The following is a 27,086-nucleotide window of genomic DNA, read 5'->3' as shown; positions in this document are numbered from 1 at the left end:
ACAACAGTTATGTTTTATGGGCTTCACCTCTTCCCTTGAAGGATATAAAATGAAACTAGCTCCCACTGTAACGGAGCAGTAGTCATAAATACTAGAGATTGAATATCCCCATATAGTACTATAACAGTGCTCACAAGTCCTCTAGAATGGAAAATCCTGTTCCTCTGTTGTATGGCAATGCTGCTTACAGGTACTGTAGATTGGGTGCTATTGTTATTAAGTACTGATGTTCCACGGATATTCCAGGTCTTGTGTGTCGCTCACACTGGTGGTGAACATTTCATCATGTACCTGGTATGCCACCCCACAAAGAGGTGGTTAAGTAAATCCCTCAGATTCCTGTTGCCTGGGTCTGGGTCCAGATACCACATTTCTATTTCTAACAATGCCGTGACTTTTAAGAACGTTTTAGGCAACATGCCAGTCAGCGGTTCATTTAATATCTTGCCGATTGCTACTCACAAGAATGAAAATCAGGATGGGGTTTGAAGCATCTTTGTACAAATCTTAAAACAGGAGCTTCTGAGGTTTCTGCAGCTCATTTAATGTAAAACAAATGACCAGGAGGGTAAAGAACAATTTCATGACTAATTTTAACTAGGGAGGGCCTGAACCAAAACCCAGTTCTGAACAACCCAAACTTTGGATCAAGAGTCATGTGTGAATGTCACAATTGGCTCCTGTGGTGTTGCTAATGAGCAGAATTTATCGTCCAGATCAGGACACTTGGGGAAGTTCAGATCTGGCCTACTTCTCATTCTTACATACTACTATAATTAAGAATGACAATTAAAAACCTCTCATCCTACAGCCTAATAATTCCCAGCCCTCACTTCTTATAGATATCAGGCTTGATGAGAAATCCTTTCCCTGAGCCTGTGACCCTCAGACTGTCCCACGTGGCTGGCAAATGTTGCGATTCACCTTCTGTAACCAGTCTTGCACTGTAAAATATCCCCCTGCCCTCCTCCTCCCCAAATATATATATATTTTTAAATTTATCTAAAGTAACCTTGACCATTTCTATTCACCCACAACATGCAACTTATTTTTGCCAAGGAAATTCTGTGCCTAGGATCCTTTTGCAAGCCTGTTATGTGGGAATGATAAATACACAACAAATTTTTTTTAAGGCAGAGGAATATTTTCACTGACAAATTCCAGCTTGATTTAGGTAAAAGGTGCCATGGGAGCGATTTCTGAAGGCAGTTAGAGGAGTTAGGCACCCAGATCCTTTGACTATCCCAGCCCATGTGTGCAGGTATTCACTCTAATCCCTGGGGTGAAATTCCAATGGAATTTCTCCTGATTTACATTGCTGTAAGAGGAAAATCAGGCCCATTGACTTCAATGAAGTTATTCCTGAGCTACATCATGCTAAGTAAGAGATGAATCAGGTTCTTATTTTGGCTCTGTTGTGTAGCTTTCCTCTTAGTGACGGAGGATAAAGGGACACAAGGCAGTATGTCCATTGACAGTACTGACACGACCTGCCCAGCCTCACTTACCTGGTGTCAAATGTCATAGTGCAGACCTGACCACAAGCAGATATCTAAGGTCAGAGCCATTGTTGAGATCAGATGTTGCTTTCACACGTCTGACATCATCTCACGGTGGCAGAGCTTGGGCACTGTTACTTCCTCGACGGGTGATGCTAAATTGGGCAAAGAAGAATGTTGTGACTGGGGAGGTGGAAGCGAGATTATAGCTCTGGTATATTTTTATTGGGTGTTTTAAAGTTATTGAGGCAAATCTGATTTCACTCTGAGCTCTGCTGTGTACTTTACAGGCTGCAGTGAACTCTCAGCATGGCATCTGAAGGATTACTGGATCCTTTCCACATGCAGTAGTTTAATGGCTCCAGTACCTGGGTGCTGGGACTGTGGCAGCACCCCCGGCTTGAAGTGGTTTCCATCATATACAGGGTTTATAGTTTGGTTCATTGGCTTTCAGCATCCTCACTATGCAAATTGTTCCAACGTCTCTGGACAGAGTTATGTGAGATGTGGTGCTTTAGATTCATAGGGGTTAAGAGTCTCAATCTAAACATAGCTAGTTTCTTACCCCACCGAGTTTTGTCTGGTTTTGCACCCAAACCAGCTCATTAGCCCAGGTTTTATTCTGTTCTGACTTCCCCCATGCGATACCATTGATTTTGTAATAAATGGTTTCCTTTCTGCAAGTCTTTTTTTTGAACCAGCCTATAGAATTTAATAGAGAATTATCCCCTTGCTATAGAAGTTATAAAGTTAACCATATGCTTAAGTGCTTTGCTGAACAGGGATAGACTTTATCTCATAGTTTGCCTGCAACCTGAGTTCAGGGTTCTGTCCCCCAAGAACAGCTAACGAGATTGCAAATAATTGATGGGCAAGAAACCTCTTTCTTCAGAGCTGCCTTGGGTCAAAAGTTGCCATCAACTATTGTTCACAAAAGTAATTCATATTTTAAAACTGTAATGAAATCTCTGAAATTATTTGTGATCATACTAATTATGTTGTCCCCTCAGGGGAAAGTCCTCTGGAACTTAATAGGCACGAACCCAATAGGGTCCTATAGAAGTCACTCTGGGCATCTACAGAATTAAGTCATTGATTTTCTTTAGGATTTTGAAACTGAGCTATGGAACTGAACAGAGAACTGTATCCTTGCTATAGAATTCCACAGGTTGGTTTCAAAATTCCGTAGCAAGGACGCTATTCTCCATCAGATTCTGTACGACTGCCAGCTCAGCCCTATAGCTGGATGAAAGATTTTTGTATAGATTACTACACCAAATAATCTGCTCAGAGAATATGATACAATCTGTCCAAGTTATTCAAAGAGTACCATTCAACTGGCTCAAGTCTTTGCTATCCAACTTTGCAACTTCCTGGGACTTCTGAGCTGTTGAGTCCTCTGAGCCCAAACCAGTTTTGGAAAATGTACTTAGAACTACAATGCGCATCTTAGTGACTGTTAAATATAGGCAGTCAATGTGGAACAGTGTGTTCTGGATTATTGTGCTACGCACCTTTAAATCCTTTACAGCATTTATCAGCAGGGCACTCATTTAAAACATGTTGTTTTAATGCAAAAGACTCCATTGCCACTGTTCTGTGTTGATTATGTGGTAACACGCTTTTATGATCACCCACAAAAATGACTCGGAACTGTTCTATTCCAGACGTGGACTTTGGAACTCCATCAGCTCCGCTAGTAATGCAATGGTACAGGGCCCTAGATGCCTGCATTTCGCTGTGTTCTGCATACCCCCCTAAAACTGTTGCTCTCCTTGATGAAATGTGTTCCTTTAACATAGCACCCCTAACAAGCATCAGAGCACTTAGTTCGTGTAGAGATCGCATCATTTCCCTCAATGCTGAAATGCAGCCTCCTTGGCGTTGAGAGGCAGAAACGGTTATAATTCAACATTATCCAACAGTTTTAGAAGGGAAGTACTAGGATAAACGCTGATTCAGGAAAGCACTTAAGCACGTACTTAAGTCACAAGTCAACGGGACTTGTGTGTGCTCAAGTGTTTTTGTTCTAAATTGAGACCATAGTTCCGTCAAAACTGGAACAAGAAAATAATTGGATGGAAGGAAAAGAGTGCAACAGGCTCATTGAACTAAATTCACCCCAGGGCTAACATAACTGCAGGCATTGGAGTTAAATTAGGGGTCAGTGTGGCCTCGTTTCTTGATGGTGGTTTCCTGCCTCCCTCTTCATCAACCTAATGTTCAGAAAGCAAGACACCAGGCCCTGTGAATAATGACCATGAAGTCAAGGAGGGAGTTCTGCTAGTTCATGCCAGCAGAGGTTCAGTTCCTTCGCACTTAACCTAGCTCCCAGTTTAATCAGTCTCTGCTGTGCCCTTGTCAGACTAATGCGTTCTGCAGAACATTCGTCACTTCTGGCTTTGTCGCATTATTGGCTCCCGCCATGCATTGTACTAAATAAATTATACACGTCATAATTTTTGTAAGTATTTTTTTTAAAAAAAACTTCATTCTCATTTATAATTACACCGTGACTTTATTATGTAAAAATCAATGCTGCAGGTAAAAGCTCAAAAATTAATGATTTCAAGGCTAGTTTTGAGTCAAGTACTCCTTTTAATTTTCTTGAGCTCTAAATCAGTATGGGTACGTCTCTCCAACCCAGGTCAACACACGTGGGCTGGCAGAGCTCGTACTGGTGCTCTAAATATAGCTGTGAAGCCAGTGCTTTGAAACATTGTGGCTCGGGCTGGAGCTTACGCTCTGAAGCCTCGGGATGCGGGGGTGGCTTCGGCCGCAACTTTTCAAAGCGCTGTCTCTGCAGCTATTTTCAGAGCACTAGCGCAAGCCCAGCTAGCCAAGTCTGGGAGGCTTGCTGTCATGGGCTGTGTAGAAATACCCTATATGGTTAGGAGACTTACAAGGGGAAAATGTGGTGCTATAGGGAAGGGCACTTGCGTTGCTTTGCGGGACTTTTCTCAGGTCAACACTGAGCCATTGCCTCAACATGGTATTTCAAGAGAGAATTCTGCTGGAGCTATTATCTTGTGGATTGACACTCTCTCCCTCGTCCCCACTCTGTTTTTATGGGAAATTAGGCCCTGATTCTGCCAGATGCTAAGTGCTCAGAATTCCCACTGATTGTGTGGCCCTCCTCTTGGCCTCTGTTTATAGTGCCCTAGAGGAATAGTAGTAATATTGTATTTACAGTGATGTCAGTGTACTTGGCACTGTGTGATGCACAGAGGGAGATGCGGTCCCCTGTTCCAAGGAGCCTACATTCTCAATAGCCCAAACAGTTCAAACCCAGAAACCATCAGATTGTTAATTATTTGGAAGTGGTACAGCTGGCATTTGGAGTAATATGGCTTACTATTGAGCAGAGCTGTGTGGAGAAAAGAGGGAAAATTGCCACCATTTAAAAAATTATTTGTTCTCCTCCCCTCCCCTGCACCCCCGCCCTTTTTTTTTTTTAATTCCAAAATTGAGCTGAAAATCAGGGGAAATGTTGTCCAAATTCCCCTCTTCACATTTCAAAATTTTGTTAGAATTTTGAAAATTGCAACCGGTGCCAGTTCTCAGGCCCCAAAATTCATTTCACGCCGGCTGCCAAGCTTCCCCTTCAGCAAGTTGTTACTGACCTGAGCTGCGTTTATACACGTGACCTAGAGAGGTGAAAGGCTCTGTCCCCTCATACTAATGCTGCTCACTGGGAGCATTGTGGGGCCCAATCCTGCATGATGCTCAGCACCTCCCTGCAAACACCTCAATACGCTGAAGCCCATTGGGGTTCAGGACAGACAGTAAAGTCCCTGGAGTGCAGTAATTGGAACTAGTCACTTATAGACTCGACCCTGAGAGGTTCGATTGCCCATCGTCTCTCATTGACTTCAATGGGAGCTTCCAGGGCTGAGTTCCTCTTGGAATCCAGCATTATGGAGTATGGAGCCATCTTGCTCAATTACATTTTTCTTCCTGTGACTTGTCTAGATTCTTCTGCTCGAGTCTGCAGAGCGTGCCCCCACTTCAGAGAATGACCTGCCAATCGCCAGGACGACAGCCACGTGGTATGACGACTTGCTCCCAGATGCTATTCCCCTGGTAAATCCTGGGACTGTGTTGAGGAAGCCGGTGGGACCAGCTGGTAAGCATATAGCCAGGCATTCGCTCCGACTGCCTTCTGTAGTGTCAGATTCCCAGTACAAATCCAAACGTGAGTTACGTGTGATAACTAATGAATGAGCTGCTTCAGTGCAACTTGGTCTTAGAAACTGCCTTGGGTTTGAGCACATCCATGACTCGGAGTGAAATAGTTCCTGTTCTTTCTAGCTATTGGGTCAGAGAGTGGGAATTGTAGGAGAAGGTTTTCAGATGGGCAGAGGTAAGTTGCACCCATGACATCTGTGCCCATGTTTTTGAGCCTACAGGGAACTGCATGTACCAGTCCCAGCACTTGTGCCTCCAGCTACCTTAGGGCATTTGCAAACTGGGGGGTTATTGGCCCAGGTCCTCAGATTTGCCTCTGCAGTTATCTCTGCACCTGCAGCAAAGCGGTGGGAGCTTCAGCCTGGCTGACAATATACATTACAAAGAGAAAACAAACCCCCCCAGAGATGTGTTTTCAGAAGTCTTAGCCTAACTTGGAGGGATGGAGTAGAACCAACGATGGTCAGATTTGGAGCCAGACTTCCCCACAGCTGGAGGCTATTCAAATCTGGGAGTTTGATTTGACCTGTCATAGCTGTTCCCCAGAGCTCAGGGTCTCTCTCTGCTAAATTGTGAACACAGATCTCGTGTTCACACACCCAAAAGGGTATACTTGGGTGCAGCTACCTGTCACTCTAGTAGAACATGGGATTTACGTGCACAGTTTAGGCGGTTTGTTGGTGCAGCACAGCTCTGTGGACTGCATTTTTTCTTCTCTCTGAAAGAAGAGATCTATGAGTTACAGATGAACTGCATAACATAAAAATGAAACTAAATCCTGTACCGTTTTCTGGAACGTTGCAGGATCACCTCCTATTTCTCCTCTTTAATCCTCCTCCCAAGCCATCCTTCCAGCCAAGGGGAGCTGGATATGATTTCCTCAAAGCCCATTATTGCTGTTCTTGCATTGGTGAGGATGCTATTATATAAAGTGAGGAGCTTTTTGCTTCTTTTCATGCTCCTCAGCCTCTGCAGGGTAGAGCAGCTGCATCCCAGGAAGAAAGCGGCCAACCTTGGGGGAAGGGGGGAACATTCCAGCCCCATTTTGCCAGCCTTACTGGTCTGGGTCTTAAACTGTTTGTTTGTGTTGGCCCAAGAAATCTCTAAGAGCTGACGCCTGGTTCCATTGACGCTAAGCTCCCATTAGGAGCAGATTCCTGCGTCTTGTAAATAAAATGTTTACACCCAATGGATGGGGATTTTCACTGTGAAACATTCCTGAAAAATGGAGACACCCTGGGGGTACTCTAGAAAGGACATTTAATGCTCATCTATTGTATTCAGAATGTAGCACTTCTCTGGCAGCGAGCCCTGGGCTGGAAGGCTATTGATGTATTAACAGGAGAGATGTTCGGTTAATGATAAATTAGTGTCACTATGCAATATATTTTTTTTTAATTGAGCATAAGCAGATTTGGACTGTTTTGTGATCCCTCCTGTGGAGTGCAAAAAAAATAAATAAAAAGTTGCAACAAATCTTCAGCTCAGCCATCTTGGCTAGACAGATCTCCTACCTAGCATGTATTTCTTTGACCTTGGCACACTCACTTCAAGATCCTCACTTTCTGCTTCCAAGGCCCTGTCTGACAATTGCTTTCCTGGCTCCCAGCATTCTTCCTGATCTTCCACGGGGCCTAGTGTTGGTTTTTTTTGTTGCCAGAGCAGTTTATTATGGCAGCCCTGCATGATTGCAGCAGACTCGCTGCGCGGCTGCAGCCAACACAGACCAGATGTGATCCTTGTTTATAATTGGACAGGATGCCACAACAGGGAAGGGAGGCTTGCTAACGATATGTTCTGCAAAGTATTTTTAGCACAGCAACTATGGTTGCCAATAACTGAATTAAAGCAGTGTTTCCCCAAGCGTCCATTAGATGCTCATTCCTTCTTCCTCATGTCATTTATTTTTGCTCTTGGGGTCTCTCTGCACCTGCACTTCATCTCATCAATGTCTGTCCAGGAACAAGATTGAAGACTCCACCCATCTGACTTAAATTTCCTTCAGGGTCCATGGGCATGATATTTTCCCTTGTTCTCTCGCAGTGTTGAGAAGTTATCTCCTGCTTAGGCCACTGCCATTGTTGTTCCAAGGGTGGTTCCCATTAGAAGTGGGTTTGAGTTTGATGCTTTGAACAGTGGGAATGGTTCAGAATGCCCTTATAGCGTTGACTGGCTGAGACCTTTCCAGGCTAAGATCCAGAAAAACTTGCTACTGTTTACTAGGGTTGATATTTCTTCCCTGACTGACGGGAGTTAGAATAGACAGTCCTTTAAAAGCAATTAGAACTGTTGAGACAGCTGCATCACTGGCCTTTCTGATCAGCTCGTTAATCAACAGGCCTGTATTTAACTGAGGATTAAAAAAAAAGACTCAGATTTTAGCTAGTGGGTAATGGGAGACGTATTTTTCATCTGCATTTCCTCTCCACCCTCCCGCTCTTTTAATTAGAATCGAAGGCGTCTGAGCAGCCAGTACCACAGAGAAAGTGATTGGTGTATCTATTTTTCCTCTTTCAAAGCACAAAATGTTGTTCGTTTCTGTATATACGGTGCCTACAGGAATGCAGTACAGCCCAGATCCTGAGCCTCAGATGAGAGTCCTCCTATAATTTGGGGTGGGGGAAGCACCGGAGAGGGATGTGTGGGGATGTGGTGCCTTGTAGGTGCAGAGAAGTTGGGTTTCTTCTTTGGGTTTCACCTCTCTCGTTCTGGCATGGCCTTGACTCCCCAGGGCAGACATTCCTCTGTCCTCAGATGCTGGGGAATTTAGAATACCAGCTGCACAAGGAGGGATAAAATTGCTGCTCCAGATGGATAGTTGGAGGCAAAAGGGGCTGGCAAATGTGTTACTGAGTGAAAAAAGAAACTCACATCTGATGATTATTATTTACCTGTATTACAAATAGCTAAGTACCTAGAAATGCTGAGACCAGGGCATTGTTGTTCTAGGCACCGTACAAACACACACCTTGTGAGAGACAGTCCCTGTCCCAATCAAAATAGACAAGCCAGACAAAGGATGGGAAAGGAAAGAGGCACAGAGAGTTGGCCAAGGTCACATGGCAGAACCATAAGTAGAACTCAGATCTTCTAAGTCATAGTCTGGTGCTCTAGCCAATATGCCACCACGTTCCTCTCCCTCACCCTTCCTTCTCTGGCTCTCATCATTTTCAAGGATATATACATTGAGCCAGATTCTCAGCTGGTGTAAATCAACACTGAGAGATTTCACTGGAGCTAGGCTGACTTATACTAGCTCTACAGACCTAACCCACCAGTTTTGTTTTCTCTTGTATCCTATTTTTTTTCTGCATTTGTCTCTCTTGAGCCGGTAACACCATTTGTCACCAGTCTGAGCATTTGTCTGACACATTACTCGGTGTTGCAGCTACTGGTCCTTCCATTAGCACTTTCTACCTGCAGGGAAATACGTGCCATCTCCTTTAAATCTCTTCTGTAACAGCACGATTGAGGCTGTTGGCAGCAAATGATGACTCTTAGTCTGTAAAAGTTAACAGGGTCGAATTATAAGGGTTGAACTTGATCATATAAAATGGCCTCAATCACCAATGGCATATTTTGACCCAAGCTCAGTGCGTTGTGCCTGAAAACAGTCAATATTTTTTTTTATTCCTTCCTCTGTGCAGGAAAGAATTCTCAGTGACAACAATTCGTGTGTGTGTGTGCGCGCGCGCTAGCTTTGGACCAAGCCACACCTACCTGAGCTTGCCGAATCTATCCTCTTGTCACGTTAGATGACTCCCATACCAGCTCCACGAGGCTTAGGGTGACCAGATGTCCCAATAAAATCGGGACTGTCCTGATTTTGAGGAGTTTGTCCCGCGTCCCGACCAGAGTGCGGTCAGGACACCATTTGTCCCAATATTTTGTTTCCTGGTCTTCGGTGGCAATTCGGCAGAGAGTCCTTCAGGCTCCGGTCTTTGGCGGTATTTCGGTGGCGGGTGCTTCTGTCTTTGGCGGCAAGGTTTATTACTCCCCGCCGAAATACTGCCAAAGACCATCCGCGACTGAAGGCCTCTCCACCGAACTCCTGGACAGGTGAGTGTAGGGAGCGGGGGAAGCCCCCCTGCGGCGGTCTCGATATTTTTCCCTTAACATCTGGTCACCCTAACGAGGCTGGCCCTGTTAGACATTGAAAAGCCTTTGTGTTCTGTGGACGAACACTCTTGTTTGTGGGGAACATGAAAAACCTTTCACCAATCTTTTCTCTGCTCTCAAATCAAATCAGAACTCTGTTTGATGGCATAAAATAGTTAAATTTTAAAAAAACCTTTAAAAGCCGATCCGATCGTTTTGCTTCCAGATCCAGCTGGGATAAGCAGTGGAAGTTCCAAAACGCTGTGAGAAAAATACTTGTCAATATTTGCAAACCAGATAAAAGAAGGAAGGATGGGGGATCTTTTTGAAAGCCTGTTCTCTTGTGGTTAACATCTCCAAGATATGCAGATAGTTTGGATGAGCATTTGGGGCTTGCGCTCTGTACCCCAAGTATGCTCTGCGTACCCAGAATGGGAATCAGATCCACACCTGCCGAAAAGGTAACTCAGGCTTGGTCTACACTTAAACATTAGGTCAACATAGCTATGTCGGTCAGGTGTGTGAAAAAAACCACTTCCCCAGCCGACCCAACCACCAACGTAGATGCAGCTATTCAACTGAAAAATGCTTCCCTTGACCACTGGGGGAGGTGGTGTATCTTCACCCACAGAAAAAACCCTTTTGTCAGGGTAGGCTGCATCTACCCTATGGGGTTGTGTCAATATAGCTACAGCAACTTAGCTATGATGTTCTAGTCTCCATAGTGTAGACATAAGCACTGGAGACCAAATCCTTAGGGTATCTGAAGCTCTTGGAGCTGCAGATCTCATGTGTTCAGCATTTATTGCAAGATCTTCAATCCATTGCGCACAGGCCATGAAGCTGCTACCTGGCCAGCCAATGTAGCCCACCCCTCCAGAAGCAGCTGGGAGTGATGTCAGAGGCTGGTGCCTCTCCTGATATCTAGCTGTGGTGGAGAGGAGAGAGAGGGTGGGATTTCCCTATCTGACAGTTTAGAAGCGTATGAAAATGAAACCTGCCCTCTGTGTGTTTGAGAGTTACATTGTTCCATTTGCTACATTTACAAGTTAAGTTGGGCCCCAAATCTGAACATACGGAACTAAACTTCCCCAGAGTTGTGGCTTGCATCTCTCTCTCTTTCTGAGCATTCTAAAGCCCCTGGTAGCACAGATCTAGGAGCCAGGAATTCCTGAGTTCTTCTAACCCTGTATCTGACACTGACTTGCTCAGTGCCCTTAGGCAAGTCACTTTTCACTGGGGCCAAAACCATTTACCTACCTTTCAGGATTAAGCAGTGTCTGGTCAGTGCTTTATATTTATTTATATAAAAGTGGGGGGGGAGAGACACTGACTGATTACCTTAGTGTGTAAGAACAGTCATAGTGTTTAAAGCACTAGGCTGTATGAGTGATAAACATTATTATTAATTTATTATTTGTCAGCCCAAAGGAAACAGCAGAGATGTTTAAACCATTCAACCTTTCCTCAACTTAGAGCCCACAGGAAGAGCTGCCTTCCTGCTTGCGTACAATGTACACCCTGCTCTCTGTGCCTTCTGTCTGCTTACCCAGGGTTTCAGAGGAATTGCTGTGTAACTCACTTAACTGGGGTCACTGTGTTACAAGTATCTCCATGTATTTTTGTTCAGCACGCTTCTCAGTGGTAGAAATGGGTAACATCTACCCAGCTGCCACGCTGGGTTTGGTTCAGTCACGTGTGTTTCTTGACGTGGGCAATGTTTGTATTAACTGGGACGTATATTAGATGTAATGAAATACTAAGTGCATGGAGGAGACATGCCACGCTATTGATGTGCAATAGACCATCTCTTTGTGGTAGTGGAAGTCAGTGTAGTACCTGCTTTCACATAGGTACCAGCTGGATCATGTCATATTAGGCTTGTATGGGACTAAAGTCTGAGTCTGGGTCTGGGTTAAGCAGGCGAAGGAGGGAGTGGGGACTTCTGTAAACCCCTGCCTTGTGCCATGTCGATGTGCTGGTTTGGGAAAGGGGCCACTGCAAGTTTAGATTAACACAAGGATGGAGGCAGTGGCTAGTGTGCCGCCCTGTGAATCAACACTCCAATGGGCATGATCTGCTGACGAGCATAGATGCTGCTGTCTGCAGCGTGTGATCTGTGAGCGGAACTCTCCTGCCCAGTGTTCTGGTAGGCTGGCACTCATGGGGCCAACACCACTCTCCTCTGCTCCAGCCAAACAGAGCAGGAACTCCCCCTGAGCCAGCTGTACTTCTCAAAATCTCTTTGGGTTGCTTTCGGGTGTGTAAGCAGGTAGAACGTGTTACTCCAGTGTTCTAAGCTCCAACTAGTTTCCTATTTGAATGTTTGCAGGGCTCCCAGGGCAGATTGGGCCCCCAGGCCCGATTGGACCAGTTGGACTTCCAGGACCACCGGGACCAAAAGGAGACAGGGGACAAACTGGCGAGAGAGGGCCAGCAGGTGAGTCTCCGCAAGGAACTCATCTTACTCTGGACAAACTCCTCTGCACATAAAGGGCCTGATCACATGATGTGCTGAGCATCAGGTCCCATTGAATCAACTCCCACTGATCAGTGAGTGCTGAGGGCACTCAGCCCCTCCCAGGACTGGGCCCAAAGTTTTAAATTAACGTAGACACCCCTTAGCCCCTCCATGTAGCTGAAGAGTGATTATTCTGGGATGCCAGCAGCATCCAATAGGAGATGTAAAACCAGTCACTGTCCAGCTAGTAAGCAGAGAAGAGCTTTTTTTCCTGTTTAGCCCGTTCGTCGCTGCGTCCTGCTATAGGGGAGCATGCCTAGTTCATGGGAGGAATTTTGCTTCTCTCATCAGGTACATCAAGCAATCGGATGGTTAACAGTGAAACAATAATGTTACATTAAAATAAAGTGTCATAGATAGGGCCCTCCCCTCTGAGTACAACCTATTCCTGAGCTAGGAGACTTAACTCATCCCCAGAATGTTACTAAATCTTGTGATGGAGAGAATGCTACGCCAAGCGGCGTGTGTGTTTCATACGTACTGATTAGCAGTGCTTCATAAATCTTCAAGCCAGGGAAACATTTGAAACCCGGAGTGTGCCTTAAATGTGAGAGTGGCCCCAGAGACATCTTGGCATTTGCTGCAGTCCTGAAAATGGCTGAGGTCTGACTCTGGTTCCACAGAAACGAGAGAGCCCTCCAACCCCAAAGAGAGCAGCATTAATCTGCCCATTGCACGGTTGGGTTCCCGACCTGCTTGAGAGGGTTGCTCAGAATAATACTTTGCATTTCTTCGCTGCCTTCCATCTGAGGAACTCAGAGCCATTTGAACATTAGGGTGACTTCGCCCCCCCCCCGCGCGCAGAATTGAAGCATGAGACCTATGTAGAACTCCAGCCCGTGTGCGGACCCTCTGCACGGGGTGAGTTTCATCCTTAAGTTTTTAAACTTCACAATGCTCTTGAGCCAGACAGTCCTTATGATCTTTGTTTTGCAGATGGGGAAACTGAAGCAAAATCGGCTCAGCCCCAAATTATACATATTTAGGACAGCTAAATAAGAGTGAGCTGACTTTCAGAGGTGATGAATGCCCTCTAACCACTCTAACAAAAGTTAAAAATCCTCTGCATTTTGCTAATAGGGACAGGATGGGACTGTATTGCTGTCATTGTCAGGTGCCTGATGAAATGTCAAGCCAAGTGAAAGGGCTTTTATTTCACTTAGCAGATGTGGTTCTGAGACAAAACTACTGCTTTTCATTCTCTTTCTCTCTCCTTCCTCCCCCTCCCCCCCGCCCATTTCCCACCAGTTCGGTCGATAATGAATACTCTCCTGCGCATCCTCTGCAGTCTCCTGTGGAGTTTATTGAAAAGAATCACTCATTTAAAACTAATAAATGAAGATTTTTTCAGTGGAAAATTGTTTTTTTTTTTGCCACAAGTGTCTGATTTCCAAAGACAATTTGATTTTCACCAAACACCCAAAAATTGGAATATTTTCACTGAAAACCAAAATTTTTTAGTATTCAAGTTTCTGTTAAAAAATGAAAAATGTCCATACAAAATTTTTTTTGGACCAGCTCTATTAATAACTGCCTGTTTGATTCCTGCCAGGGCAGAGGTGGAATGTGTGATGGGCTCAGCAAAAGGCTGGGAGCCAGGCAGTGCTAAACTGGGATGCCAGGTCTGCCCTTGGTTTGCTTTGTGGCTTTGGGAAAATCATTTTAATCTTTCCGTACCTCAGTTTCCCCATCTATAAAAGCGGGGAGAGGGAGATAATGACGTGGACTTAGCTGCCTCTCTCGGGTGTCATGGAAGTTTCCTGAAGGCTTGTGTGGTGCTCTGAAAATGGAAGCTGCAAAGTATTACTATTAATATTAACCCTTTTTCTGTGTAGCTTCCACTGCTCCATTCCACACTGAATAGCAGGAGCTTCTAGAATCATTTTAAATGGAACACTTCATCCCTCACCAGCAGCAGAAGCCCAGAACATTCCATCCTCCAAGAGCAGAGACTTTTTTTCTTTTACTGGGATTTTTGCCAATGTAAGGGTTGTGACGGGCCACAGACTTCACTGGCACGGCCCGAGCCCTGCAACTGGATCCAAGGGTGGGGGAGATGCTCATCTCAGCCCTTCTGACGGCTCCTGTTATTGGGCAACAGCATTTCTAGACCTAGAATAAATTCTTTCCAGCAGCTAGGTGGGCTTTGTACTTACTCTTCGGCCCGGTGCATCTGCTAATGTGTCTCCAACTTGACAGACCTCTCCTCTCCTATTTCTTTGCAGGGCTTCTGGGACCTCCAGGACCAAGAGGACTTCCAGGAGAAACTGGGATCCCAGGACCCCCAGGACCTCCGGGGCCACCTGCCACCCCAGGCCTTCCGCTCACTGTCCAACAAGGGGTTCTCTACTCGCTGCAGCCCACAGCTGAAAAAGAAAGTAGGTTTCCTTCATTGTCCACATCTTTCCGGGTGCATTCTTCCCCTCCCTGCCCAGTGCTACCATGTCCCAGCTTTCACTGGAGGAGACCAGATGACCTGCAGCTCTTAGGGATCCTGCTGGGTATTTAAGCAGAGGAACAAGTTTTGGGGGAGGAAAGAAGTCAGATTGTCCCATCTCTCCCTGCTGATGAACCTGAACTCGTCATTCAGGCTGTTACTTGAGTCTGGATTAAGAAGCACAGCGGGGTAGTTTATGGGACAGGAGTTATGGGGGAGGGTTTACGGTTGCCACATGTCCTAGTTTTTCTGGGATTGCCCCAATTTTAAAGAGGCAACTACGTCACGCAAACCTAGTTTGCTGGACATTCATCGGGTTCCAAATCAAACTGAGGCTGCATCATGATGACGCCACCCGCGTGGCGTTAGGTGATAACATGATGATGGGGCACTACAATGAGCTGAGAGCGTGACATCACAGAGCAACGGTCCCAATGTCAGGATGCTCGTGTTTGACCTGCCAAACTACCTCTCAAAAGTGGCAGCCCTAGAATAATCTAGTTGTAAGGGTGGAAAGTTGCAATGAGAACCTCAGGGGTTTAGTACAAGTTGGAACAACAAAGGAGCATGCTTCTTGAGTGGCGTCCCTGTACCCCTCAGAACCTGACAGTATCATCTGCTTGTTTCTTTCGTTGTGTCACCTGTCAGTGCTCCTGCCATGTTTTGTAGACTCTTTATCCCGCAAATGGCTCCCCCTGCTGACTCTGCTTCGCTAGTTTTGCATTGGGATTGCCTTCTACATCAGGGGTAGGGGAGATGCTGTGTTGCCTAGTGGCTAGAGCACTGAACTGGGATTCAGGAGACCTGGGTCCTGTTCCCAGCTCAGCCACAGGCCTATTGGGTGACCTTTGTGCTAGTCACTTCACCTCTCTGTGCCTCAAATTAGCCCCATCAGTACATCTAGTTTGTGATCTACTGATAAGAGGGTGGTGGTGGTATTGTGGTGTCAAAACTGACCCTTCTTTTCTCCAGTCATCTTAATCAGGGAAAGGGAAAATCTTCCTGTTTGAACCATAATGCTCTGAGCCAAATTCTGTTCTGAAATATGCTTTGGGATTTCAGTGGGGCACGTGGGATAACTGAAAGCAAAGTCAGGACATGGGGCTACAGAACTAATGCAACTATGCTTAAAACAAAGGCACACAATAAATACAGATCCAGTTTCCTGCTGCCCCTCCCTGCCCCCATCTGTCTGTCTAGCAGTTGCTTTTACATAGCACCTATTACCATGGATGCTTTAATATACTCTAGTTCAAACAGGAATTAATTCGGGGAAGTCTTATGGCTTGTATTACACAGGTCAGAGTAGATGATCCCGATGGTCCCTTCCGGCTTTATAAACTGTGAATCTATAAACCCTAGCATCTATGTACTGCACAGAATTAAAAAACCTGACAGCCCAGGACAAGAAAGCGTTTTGCTCCTTCCCTTCCTGTAGGCGGAGAGGCACGGATTTTGGTGCACTGGCCGGCTTTTTAAAATATTGTACCTGTTTGTTTAGTTATATATTTAAGAGCATGGAAAGGCATTCTAGTAAAGGTACATTTTACACACCAGTCTGCGCACTGTCAGGTTTGGGCTTGTTCTGGCAGGGAGTTCTACTACTCGGGTCCAATAGTGATACTTTGAAACTCAGCAATATCTTCCCTTTGGCTAGTAAAGTGCTGGAAAACTCTTGCAATACCCACCCTACCCTTAACAGTGCCAGCTGTTCTCCTCACCTCCGGCTTCAGAGACAAAATATTGTAATTACAGCCACAGGATTAGTGTCTTTGTGTCTGATAATGATCTATGGATTCCCTTCCCCTCCACCTACCTCCCACTTCATACACCTTTTCCTGAAGGAGAGTGGATGTATTTTTAATTTGTTAAAGATTTTAGCAGCATCGCTCTGTCTTAAATTATTTAGAGTGTAAATTATTTAGAGTGTAATTCATTGTGGTTCAGTACCCAGGCTTTTAGCAAAATGTAGCGGGAACTACTGTATTCACTATCACTAGGAGATTTTGCATTAAATTCACACCGGCTTCTTAGAGGATCATATCAATTACTGTGTGCTGATGCAATAGTAACATTGTGTATTTCCATAGAGCCTTTCATCCCAAAGCACTTTGAAAATGACATAGATACAGAACCACTAAAACACCGCCTGTTCTTGGAGGGCAGCAATCAGCCAGCATGAAAGAGTGGTAGGGAAAGAAATAACTTTGGCGAACCTATGTACTTGTGAAAAGTGCCATGCTCTCCTGGGTAGCCCAGAAAAGCAGCCAGGACCCTAGTCTCATGAAAGAGACAGACTGCATGGGACCCAAGTTCTCTGCCTTGGAAGAATGATTTTACCCAGTCATTCCTTCCAGGAATGTCTCAAAGCTGAGGCCTACTCCTGTACTCAGTGATGCCAACGGGAGTATTGCCACTGACTTCAAATTGGCATAGAAACTGGCCTGGATGCCTGGCCCATTGAGCAATCTCCTCTTGAATTCTAGACTCTACCCTTTTATTTTAAAAAAAGTTATAAAATCACTGGCATTTCCTACTAATATGAGTACTTTGATCAGACAGAACAATGGCAATTTTAAAATCAAGACTGGATGTTTTTCTAAAAAAATCTGTTCTGGTTCAACCATGAATTTTCTCTGGCTTCTGTTATGCAGGAGGTCAGACTAGATGATCACTGTGGCCCCTTCTGGCTTTGAATCTATGAATGTGTCACTTCAGATTGATTCAAGATGATAGTCTGTACGCCTAAACTAAATGTGTGGGGACCTGAGCAGAAGAGTGCTCGTGGGAACCCCAACGTAGTCATGGTATGCGAACTTGAACAGAATTGATAGCATCGAATGTTTCACCTAGTTTCACAGTATGTTTTGAAGACCATTTACTGCTTTATCTTGACTTTTTGTCTTGGTCTCACAATATTAGAATTCCCTCTCTCCATCCCCATAATCCTCAAAAGGAAAATTGTTACTCACTTATGTAGGGGACTACGTTGTATGAGAAATTTTGTGTCCTCAACTTTTTCAGTCAGATGAAATCTTTCAGACTGGAAATTGGCAAGAATCATGGCATTCGGTTGATTCCTATAGATACACATTCAGTATACGTGTTGGTCTAGTTTCCACAAATGTTCAGTAGCAGTGAAATTCAATCCAGCGTATGGCCTTGCAAGATTTCTACCCACGGTTGAAATCCTGGCTCTACTCATGTTAATAAGTTTAGAATCTCACCTAGGTGCCGAGAGTGATGCTAAGCATTTTAGAGTTTTGGTCTATATCTGATCCAGACCCTATCTGTCTAATATAGATTTTCGTAGAGCCTCCATCATTGTTGTAGCTAAGTGTTAAACTCTAAACAATCCCTACTTATTTTTAATTCTTGTGATTAATACAAGGCTCACTAATAGGATAGGTCACTAATATGGCATTATGATCTTACTGTAAGCATCCTATATGATGTGCCCTTTCACTCTTGTTAGCTGATTTGTGCTGCCATGGATTGGTGGAAAGCTAATTCTCAACAGGCAGTAGAAGCTGGCTCTATAAATCCCAGACAGGATTTTTTTTTTTTAATGGAGCACATCTGAAAACCATAACCATAAGATCCCATCTGCTGACAGCAGAGGGAAGCATACCCCAGCTAATGAGCATGTGTACCCACATTGTGGGAGAAAGCTGTATCTGATTATTATTAACCAGTGTTCGGGTTCTGCCTGATCATGGTTAATGTCAGTGTTTTATTAATCACAACAAGTTCCTGTTGGCAGCATTTATCAGCAGGCAAAAGCCAAAAAGCAGGGAGACAAGCATTTTCTCACAGTTTCGTTGCACTGCGGTAGAGAAATTGGTCCCAGTTGTGTCCCTCCAGATCAGGTAGCGGGCAGAAATTAAGACAGGATTACTTCATTTCCATCCTGTCTCAACAAATCAAGCCTTTAATGGGGAGAATTTATCCTTAACACGGAATCATTTGAGAGGGGCCAGATTCTAAACAAGACCTGGTATTGCCACCGTCTGTAGGTGAATGGGCACCTTATGTGCTCTGGCACTTAGAGATGGGAGGGGCAGGCTTTGGGTACATTTATCTTAGAGCCCCCATCAAAAGGGCTATGAAATGAAAGGAGTCTTTTCTGGGGAAAGGGAGGGGGAAATAATACCTTGCTGTGGTCAGAGGGTGTTACACTGTCTTATATCTGTTGTGAGTTGCTTTAAGATAGAAACCCATCGTGGTACAGAGCAAGGAAGGGACATGCCAGAGGTCAACCAACAGTTCAGTGGCAGGGTAGGAAACAGAACGCAGATCTCCTGGCTCCCCATCCAGTGCTTGATCCACTGACCTTTCTGAAAAGAGTGAAGAATGGGAGGGAACAGAGCAGGAGGAATAAGAGCGAGAGATGGGAAGGGGAAAGCGAGGAGAGAGACTGAGGCTGGCATTTAGAAAACTGTTCCAGCGGCTCTGAAAATTGTACACATCCAGATACCTGGGATGCCTGTGGCTGCTACACAGGTGAACAAGCTTCACTGTCTCTCAGGATAGATTTCAGCCTCTTTTTAAGTTTCCCCCCTTTCTACGTGCTCAAATCCCTGGCCCTGCCCATATCGAACAGAGTGGCTTGTTAGAGCACTTTGGGGCCAGCTGGGAGTTTTGAAAGGTCTGGAGCAACTTCTACGTCAGGGTGGTTTAAATGGGAAAGATACTCCCCTGCCTCCAAGGGCAGAATTTGGCCTGTTACATCGACAAGCCAGGGTAGCAGGACTTGCTGCAGGCAGCTCAGTGAGAGCCACATTGAGGGGGAGGGGATCCGCCATCTCTTTGCTGTTGAATGACCCTGAAGCTACTCTGTGGTTGCTACTGTAGCCCTGAGCTGCATAAGTCCCAGGGTCTCCTTTGACCCCAGTGTATATGGAGAGGGAATGACCGGAGGATTCAGGTAGGCACTGGATCTCCTAGATTGACCTGTTGCTTTGTGGGGCTATAGAGAGACTGCAGGGGGGATGTGGACTCCCCAAATCCCACCCCCGTGTATGGTGGATGTGCACTAGGTGTGTTGTAATTGGAGCCCTATATGACAAGGGAGGAGAGAGGCAGGATTCTCCCCATAGAAGGAATTTAGGAAACATTGTGCTGGTCCTCTTGAGCCAGCCAGTACTTTGGTGAGTTTTCCGTGGCTGCGCTACAAGGGAAGGAGCGACGACAGCGTCTCACCCCAGCATGCTGCACGGCCCAAATGCTGAGCTATTGAGCTCGAGGGCTCCCAAGCAGAGTCTTTCCCTCCCCCCCCGTGTGTCACAATTAGAGAAGCACCTTTCATAAATAGCTTTGAGTCGAATTGATCTAATGTCAAGATGGGTGGATTTGTGAGGAGTAACTCTGTTTGTCATCATCCTAATATCCTCTTTGCCTGGAATTTTCTGCAACACACATTCACTCCCCTCAGCAATAATTAAATCCCAGTAGTTTGCAACCCTACTACCCCATCCCAGCTCCCCTAAGGATGTTTAATTTTGTTGACTGCTTGTTCTTTAAAAAAAAAAAAATCCCCTGAAATTGTTAATGCAGTCTCTGCTGTTCGATGCTCGTTTTCCGATTCCGTCTCACTCACAATCCCTGATGGATTTTGACATGGTCAAATAAAACTCAGATTAATTGGATTACACACTTCACTTGGGTACCTTTCCCTTTGAACATGAAAGCATTCTCAGACGTTTTGTTTCTGGGCCGCAAAGAAGGAAAGATGGCTACGGTCAAAAACGTCGGTCAAGGAAATACCTGTTTGAGTTCATCCCTGGTGTGTTTGACTCTGCCCCAGGAGAGACCTAGGTTCAGTGTTTGAGGCATGCTGGTTCCCTTCCTGGACTCCAGTGCAGAGATGCCCTGTCCCTGAGGGCATCTGGAGTTATGGCTGTTTTCCAGCGTTCCATAGCATATGTCACACTGGATCAGATCACTGATCTATCATCACAGTTGTACCTCTATCTGTGACCAACATCCATTGCTTCACCAAAGGTGAAAAATCCTCCAAAATGTCTATACTGGCCTCATCTCCTTTTCTTGGGCCAAATTCTGCTCTCATTTATGCCGGTGCAGAGTACGCAACATCACCAGTGATCTTTGATGTAAATATAGAGCAACCCCTCTATGTACCACAGTAGAATTTGCCCCTCTATGCCTGGACAGAATCCCATCTAATGCTGGCCCAGTGAGCTAAAAATCTGGAGGGAAAGGACGTGTGGAGGTTTGAGATCACAGGCATAGATCGTGCGGGGCAGTAGCTGGGGAAAATCTGGCTTTTCAGAAGGCCTTCTGTCCAGGGCCGGCTCTACATATTCGGCCGCCCCAAGCAGTCATGCGCGGGAGATGCCCGGGAGCAGCGGACCTTCTGCTGGCTAGTCGCGCGGCTCGGCTAGACCTCCCGCAGCTGCGGACGGTTGGCTGATCCGGCGGCTCTGGTTGAGCTGCCGCAGGCATGCCTGCGGGAGGTCCAGCCGAGCCGCGCGACCAGCGAACCGTCCGCAGTCATGCCTGCGGCAGGTCCACTGGAGCCGCGGGAGGAGCGCCCCCTCCGCAGTCATGCCTGCGGCAAGTCCGGTCGTCCCGGGGCTCCGGTGGACCTCCCGCAGGCGTGACTGCGGCAGGTCCGCCGGCCCAATCTGCCGCCACTGAGGACAACTGCCGCCCCACGCGCCTGCTTGTCGCGCTGGGGTCTGGAGCCGGCCCTGCTTCTGTCATGGGTAACTGCTATGCAGTATCCATTGACCAGACCCTGGTAGAGTCCCATGGTTGGGGAGGCTGCAGAAAAGATACAGTTACTTTTTTAGTGACAGATTATATTTTATATATAAATTGTTTCTTCAGGCAATAGTTAGCACTTCCATTCCATTTCCCCTGAAAGGAACTGCTGAAGTAGCATGGCTTGTATTTTTGCAGTGTTTAATTGAAGGGTTTTGTTACATTTTTCTTTTCAAGTTTTGAAGATGCCTGTGAGTCTCTTCTCACCTTGTCCTTCACTGTCCCTGCTTATGAATCCAAAGGAAGGTCAGGAGACTAGAGAAATGTTGATTGCAGTTAAGGCCAACAGCAACAAAGCCGGCAGAGGAATACATTCTTGAGGCTATGGAATTGGTTAGGATCAAGTGGCTAGAGCAGTGAACTGTGAATCTTCACTTAAGTCAGGATACCTGGATTCTATCTATGTGGCATTGGGCAAGTGACTTAACTTCTGTGTCTTAGTCCCTCCATCTGTAAAGTTACATATTGTCTACAGCGCTCTTGTATCTTCAGATGAAAGGTGCTACCCTAATAGACTGCAAAATATTTGTATCATAGCATATGGGTCCATAGCTAGTGTGTTGGGCTGATATGCTGGACCCAGACATTTGACCTGGTGGCTGCATATTGGCTACCACATAGGTTTGGTGGCAGTGCTTTGGGCTCCTATAATGGTGCAGCAGCAGCTCAGCAGCATGGGCACCAATGCATTGGGCAGCCCCAGGGAGACCCAGTGTTCATACATGACTTCTTGGATCATTGGAAACCAGATGTCTTAGAGTGACATCTCTAGGCTTTCAAAAAAAAACAAAACAACCCTATTGCTATACCATGCAGTAGCAGCCGTTTATTACTCGGCTCCCTGAAGGGGGCGCTATCCAGTCTGCTTTGGTGACTGGCAGCAGGATTCAGTAATTAAGCAAGAACACTGATTTGGAACGAGGGAAAACCTCTTTGGGGCAATTGGAAGAAACAGGGTGGAGGGATGAACAAGAGGCATGTCTGGGACTGAGACACTAAATGCAAGCGCACTTGATCCAGAGCCAGTCTGTGCACATGATGGCCTAATGTATAGAGCCTGAAGAATGAGATGATTGCATTGGAGTCTCTGGTAGAAAATCACAGCTTTTTATTTTCCAATGAGCTTCTGGATGAGTTCCCCTCAGAACGGTCAGGGAAATTGTTCTAATGGTCAGAATTCCACCTAATTAAACACACACTCTCTCCTTGGCCAACAGCTAGCTCGAGCTTTCAAACAGCCCAGTGTGAAATCCTGACTGACTGGACGCTGCAGTTGATAAATTTTCTCAATCATTAATTCCTCTGCTCTTTACCCCAGATGGAGAATCCCAGCTGGCTTCCACCATCATCGACACGATCCTGGCTGGCTTGCCAGGCCCGCGCGGCGCACCAGGGCCTGTTGGGCCACCAGGTAACAGACTCAATCGAACTGGACAGCTTTAATGAGGGGAAACCCAACCAAAGATTCTTCTGGGGGTGTGTGTGTGAGTGTGTGAGAGAGAAAGATCTAGTGGCATTGTTTACGCTGACGGGATGCCTGCCAGGAAAAGCAAGTGGGCCTGGCTGCAAGAGTTTGGGCTCACAGGCCTTGGATTAGTAGAGGCAAAGCTTTGTTAAGGGGATATGCGGTCTTCAGAGCAAGGGAGAAGCCAATCTGTAACTGTTTGCCAAAGCAGAGTTGCGAAGAGGCATTTTATATAGTCATGTCAACCCCTCCATTTCAGCTGTGGCTAAATACAACCCCCTTTCTGCAGTCATGTATCCTCAGAATACTGTGGGTGCCACGTGAGGCCCAGCTATCTCTCCACTCAGTATTGCACTCATTCTCTTTCAGAAACCCCCGGTGCAGTACCTCACTTGGGTACAGTCACTTTGTGGATCCTGATCTAAGATTTCTCTTAGGACCAAGGAAGAATAATCATTTAAAAGGAGACTGAAATTTTGCTGCATTTCTTACTACTTACATTATTTAAATGCTGTATATAGCTCTAAAGTAATTCCAGTATGGAAGGATGTTTTACATCAGAATGTGCATCTATCTTCTCTTTGATACCAGTGCTTAAGCCATGTCCCGATGATCAAGTGAGATTTTTGTAAAGAGAGTGAGAAACACGCTAATCAGGAGTAATGAAAGGAAATGAGTGTGATTGAAATTGAGGTTCCTTCTTTCTAAATGTCTCTAAAACTGTCTCAGATTATGATTTTATCGCCAGGACCCCCAGGCACTTCAGGACCCAAAGGACCCCCAGGACCTATTGGAGTTCCTGGATCACAAGTAAGTAATTTTATCCCATTCCTTGGCAGGGGCAGAAGTGGGGATGGGGGAAGGAGAGGAGTGGAGCATGTTGTTAAATGCAAAGCAACTTATTTCTGTAGAAAGGAGATGAAATGTTTAATTAGCAGAGGTGAGTGGAAATTGGAATTTGCATCCAACAAGAAATTCCAATATTTCAATACTTTGTTTTTATCTCAAATCAGGACAAAAAGCTGAAATAGTGAAATTTTTCTCAGAACAAAATGTTCTGAACATTTTTGTTTTGGAAATGGCAAAATGCTTCATTTTGGTGTTCTTAATCTAAACAAAAACATTTTGATATTCCCAGGCAAAACATTAACATGAAATGTTTTGGGTCAGTTCAATAAACCAAAACTTGAGTCAGATCAATATTAAACTGCATCTCCCTAGGGGGTTGCATTGCCTCTTGGGAGTTTTAGTTTGGGTGCCTGATGCCCCCTCGCTCCTAGGCTCCCTGGGCCAGGCTGGCTGGTTGGACTAAATCTCCCATGATGCATCATGCGGTTCAGTCAAAGGGGAGACGGTGTTGTATCATGAGATATGTAGTCTGGCTAGGGATGCTAGCCCATATGAGAAAATGGGCCCAGGAGAGATCTGAACTATTGCTCCCATGAGGCAATGCAGCATCATAGGGAAATGCAGTTCAACAAACCAAAATATTTTTATGTGGATTGATCCAAGCTGTGACAAAATATTTAATTGCATTTTTCAGAATGGAAAAATCAAAAAAGCTTTGGGGAAAATCAGAATTTCCCCCAAACTGCATTTTCAGTCAAAAAACATTTGGATGGAATTAATTATCAATTAATTATATGTGGATAAAAAAAATTCTTGTAATTGGGTAGATCATACATTTTTAACAAGGTCCCTCGTAAAAGGTTATTCTGGAAAACCACAGAGAGAGGGGCTAAATCTGTTCACAGATTGAAAATTGGGTAAAGAAAAAAATTAAGTGATGACTGAATAATTGACTAGTCAAAGTGGTAATTAGTTAATAGTGGGGAAGCCCAGGAGACCTATTTTTGGAACAGAGTTACAGAATGTGTAGTCCAGCTGCCAATCCAAACTCTTTCAAGGACATAAAATATGGATAAAATGATGATAGAGAATTAGGAAAATTGGGGGATATATATGGGTAAGTGATTTATGTTAAGGGACATAACCTCAATTCGGATAATGAGGATGTTGGGATTGCAGGGAATTGGAGAAATGGGATTTTACTGTGTATTTATTAATCACTTGGAAGAAGAAATGGACAGGAAGTTGGTGAACTTTGCCAGGGATGCAGAATTGTTTCAATTATCAAATGGCATGGAGAACTGTGGGAAATTTCAGATGAATATAAACACACTGGGAGATTTGGCCGCAAAATGATGGATGCAATTTCACATGATTAAATGTAAAGTAATGCACAAGGGCAAAACAAACAGAAGCTTCTCTTAAACTCTGGCCTGTGAACTTGCAGGATGTACGCAGAGGGGAAAAAAAGCCTTAGTCATGGTAGGTAGTTTGTAAAGATGGACTGAAACCTCAGCTGGTGGAAACTTGTCTAATTCTATTGTTTTCAAGGGAGCTATGCCGATTTCCCTCCACTGAAGGACTGCCCCATCTTTACTAACTACAGAAGTGCAGCCTATACTTTTTTTTTAAAGTGCTAATGTAATGTTACAAATCTCACTGCTCAGAGTCAAACATGCAAAAAGTTAAGGATGCCCATCTGCTCTTATGAATTATGAGTCTTCTAATTACATGATCTCATGATTTCTTGCTTCCCCCTCTCCTCACGTGGAGCTTCTGAGCTGTGCACAAGAGAGTCTTCCAATTCCTGTGGAGCAATTTAGCTGCACATGAGTGAGACTCCCTCCTACAGCAGAGCTTAAATCCACAGAAGCATCAAGGTTTCAGTGCAGCGCTCCAGCAACAGAGAAGGAGCATTACAGTCTATGTTGAGAAGATAGAGTACGCTGCCAGCTAGGCTACATGAAAAAATTAAACACATTAGGACAAAACTTTAACAAACGTTGTCTGAGGAACCCTGCCTCTTGCCCATCTTTCCATATGCCTCAGGTGCTGCACTCTTTCCCCACTTTTTTAAGCTGCTACCTCTTCTCCCATGTCTTTCTCCCACAAGGTCTCCAAACTTTGTAAGGAAATGGGAGAACTGGATTATGGATAGGTAGCCTAGATTTATATTGTTTCATATAGCTCAAAAGACGAGACTATTTAGTTTGCTATTAAGTACCAAATGAGTATTTCACCCTGTTTAATTATGAACGTCCTTACCCAGATGACTAATGAGGGCCTAGTCATGCACTACGGCTAAAATTTTCATAAGTGATGGGAGTGTGCCTCACTTTTGGGGTGCAATTTGAGACCCCCTAAGAAGGCTTGATTTTCAGAAAGTGCTGAAACTTCCAACCGCTGATAACTGGGTCCCTCCCTTTGAGGCCTCTCAATTTGTGCCTCCAAAATCAAGCATCACTTCTGACAGTCGTGGGGTATCTGTTTAGCTAGGATAGCTTCAAACTACCATCTTTCTTTAGATTCTGGAGGCTACTGTAAAAACGTTTGCTGAAGCTTTGCAGCACCCCATAGAAGTTTGGCAAAGGCCATCCCTAAGGTATGAAAGCATCCCAGCAGGATGGCCAGGGTGAGCATACAGACCTAACATTAATTGGATTGTACATTTGAAACCATTTTGATGAGATTCACTCACCCAAATAAACAATTTTCAAATTAAGCCCAATGTGTGCTATAATTTTGCTCCCTGGGTTGAATAAATCTATAAAACAGTCACCAATCGAGAAGAATGGCTTTGTCTCAAGACTTCTGGTAATTAAACTCCTTTGCAGATATTGATCTTAACCCTTTAAGTGCCAAACAAAGCCATGATAGTGTTGCAAACAAGATAGGAAGAGAAGAATGTTTGTTGATACTCTTCAGTTCTATCCTCCAACTCTCTGTAACTATTTGTGAGGTGTCAGTACCCACCCTAATGACTACTGCAAGGGACTGCTGCAAACAAGGGGTATGTCTACACTACCTGCCGGATTAGTGGGTAGTGATCGATCTATCGCGGATCGATGTATCGCGTCTCAGCTAGACGCGATACGTCGATCCCTGAACGCGCTCCCTGTCGACTTCGGAACTCCACCAGGGTGAGAGGCAGAAGTGGAGTTGAGCGGTGGCGGCGGCCGTCGAGCCCATGCCCCGAGGACGTGAAGTCAATCTAAGTTGATCTAAGATGCATCGACTTCAGCT

General features: G+C 45.1%; 1 protein-coding gene across 5 annotated transcripts in view; it reads left to right on the top strand.

Annotated features, from left to right (window-relative positions):
* Positions 1–27,086, top strand: part of COL26A1 (collagen type XXVI alpha 1 chain) — a 224,745-nt gene that overhangs the window by 178,990 nt on the left and 18,669 nt on the right. For all 5 annotated transcript variants that reach the window (XM_044993587.1, XM_044993585.1, XM_044993586.1 and 2 more), the window contains exons 5-9: positions 5,472–5,625; positions 12,118–12,225; positions 14,532–14,684; positions 22,848–22,940; positions 23,743–23,804. In XM_044993587.1, the coding sequence (XP_044849522.1) occupies positions 5,472–5,625; positions 12,118–12,225; positions 14,532–14,684; positions 22,848–22,940; positions 23,743–23,804 (570 nt within the window). The remainder of the gene's footprint in view (positions 1–5,471; positions 5,626–12,117; positions 12,226–14,531; positions 14,685–22,847; positions 22,941–23,742; positions 23,805–27,086) is intronic.

Source organism: Mauremys mutica, chromosome 19 (assembly GCF_020497125.1).
Source record: "Mauremys mutica isolate MM-2020 ecotype Southern chromosome 19, ASM2049712v1, whole genome shotgun sequence".
Classification (NCBI taxonomy): domain Eukaryota; kingdom Metazoa; phylum Chordata; order Testudines; family Geoemydidae; genus Mauremys; species Mauremys mutica.
Note: the sequence above shows the minus strand (reverse complement) of the source record. Positions and strands in the feature narration are given on the sequence as shown.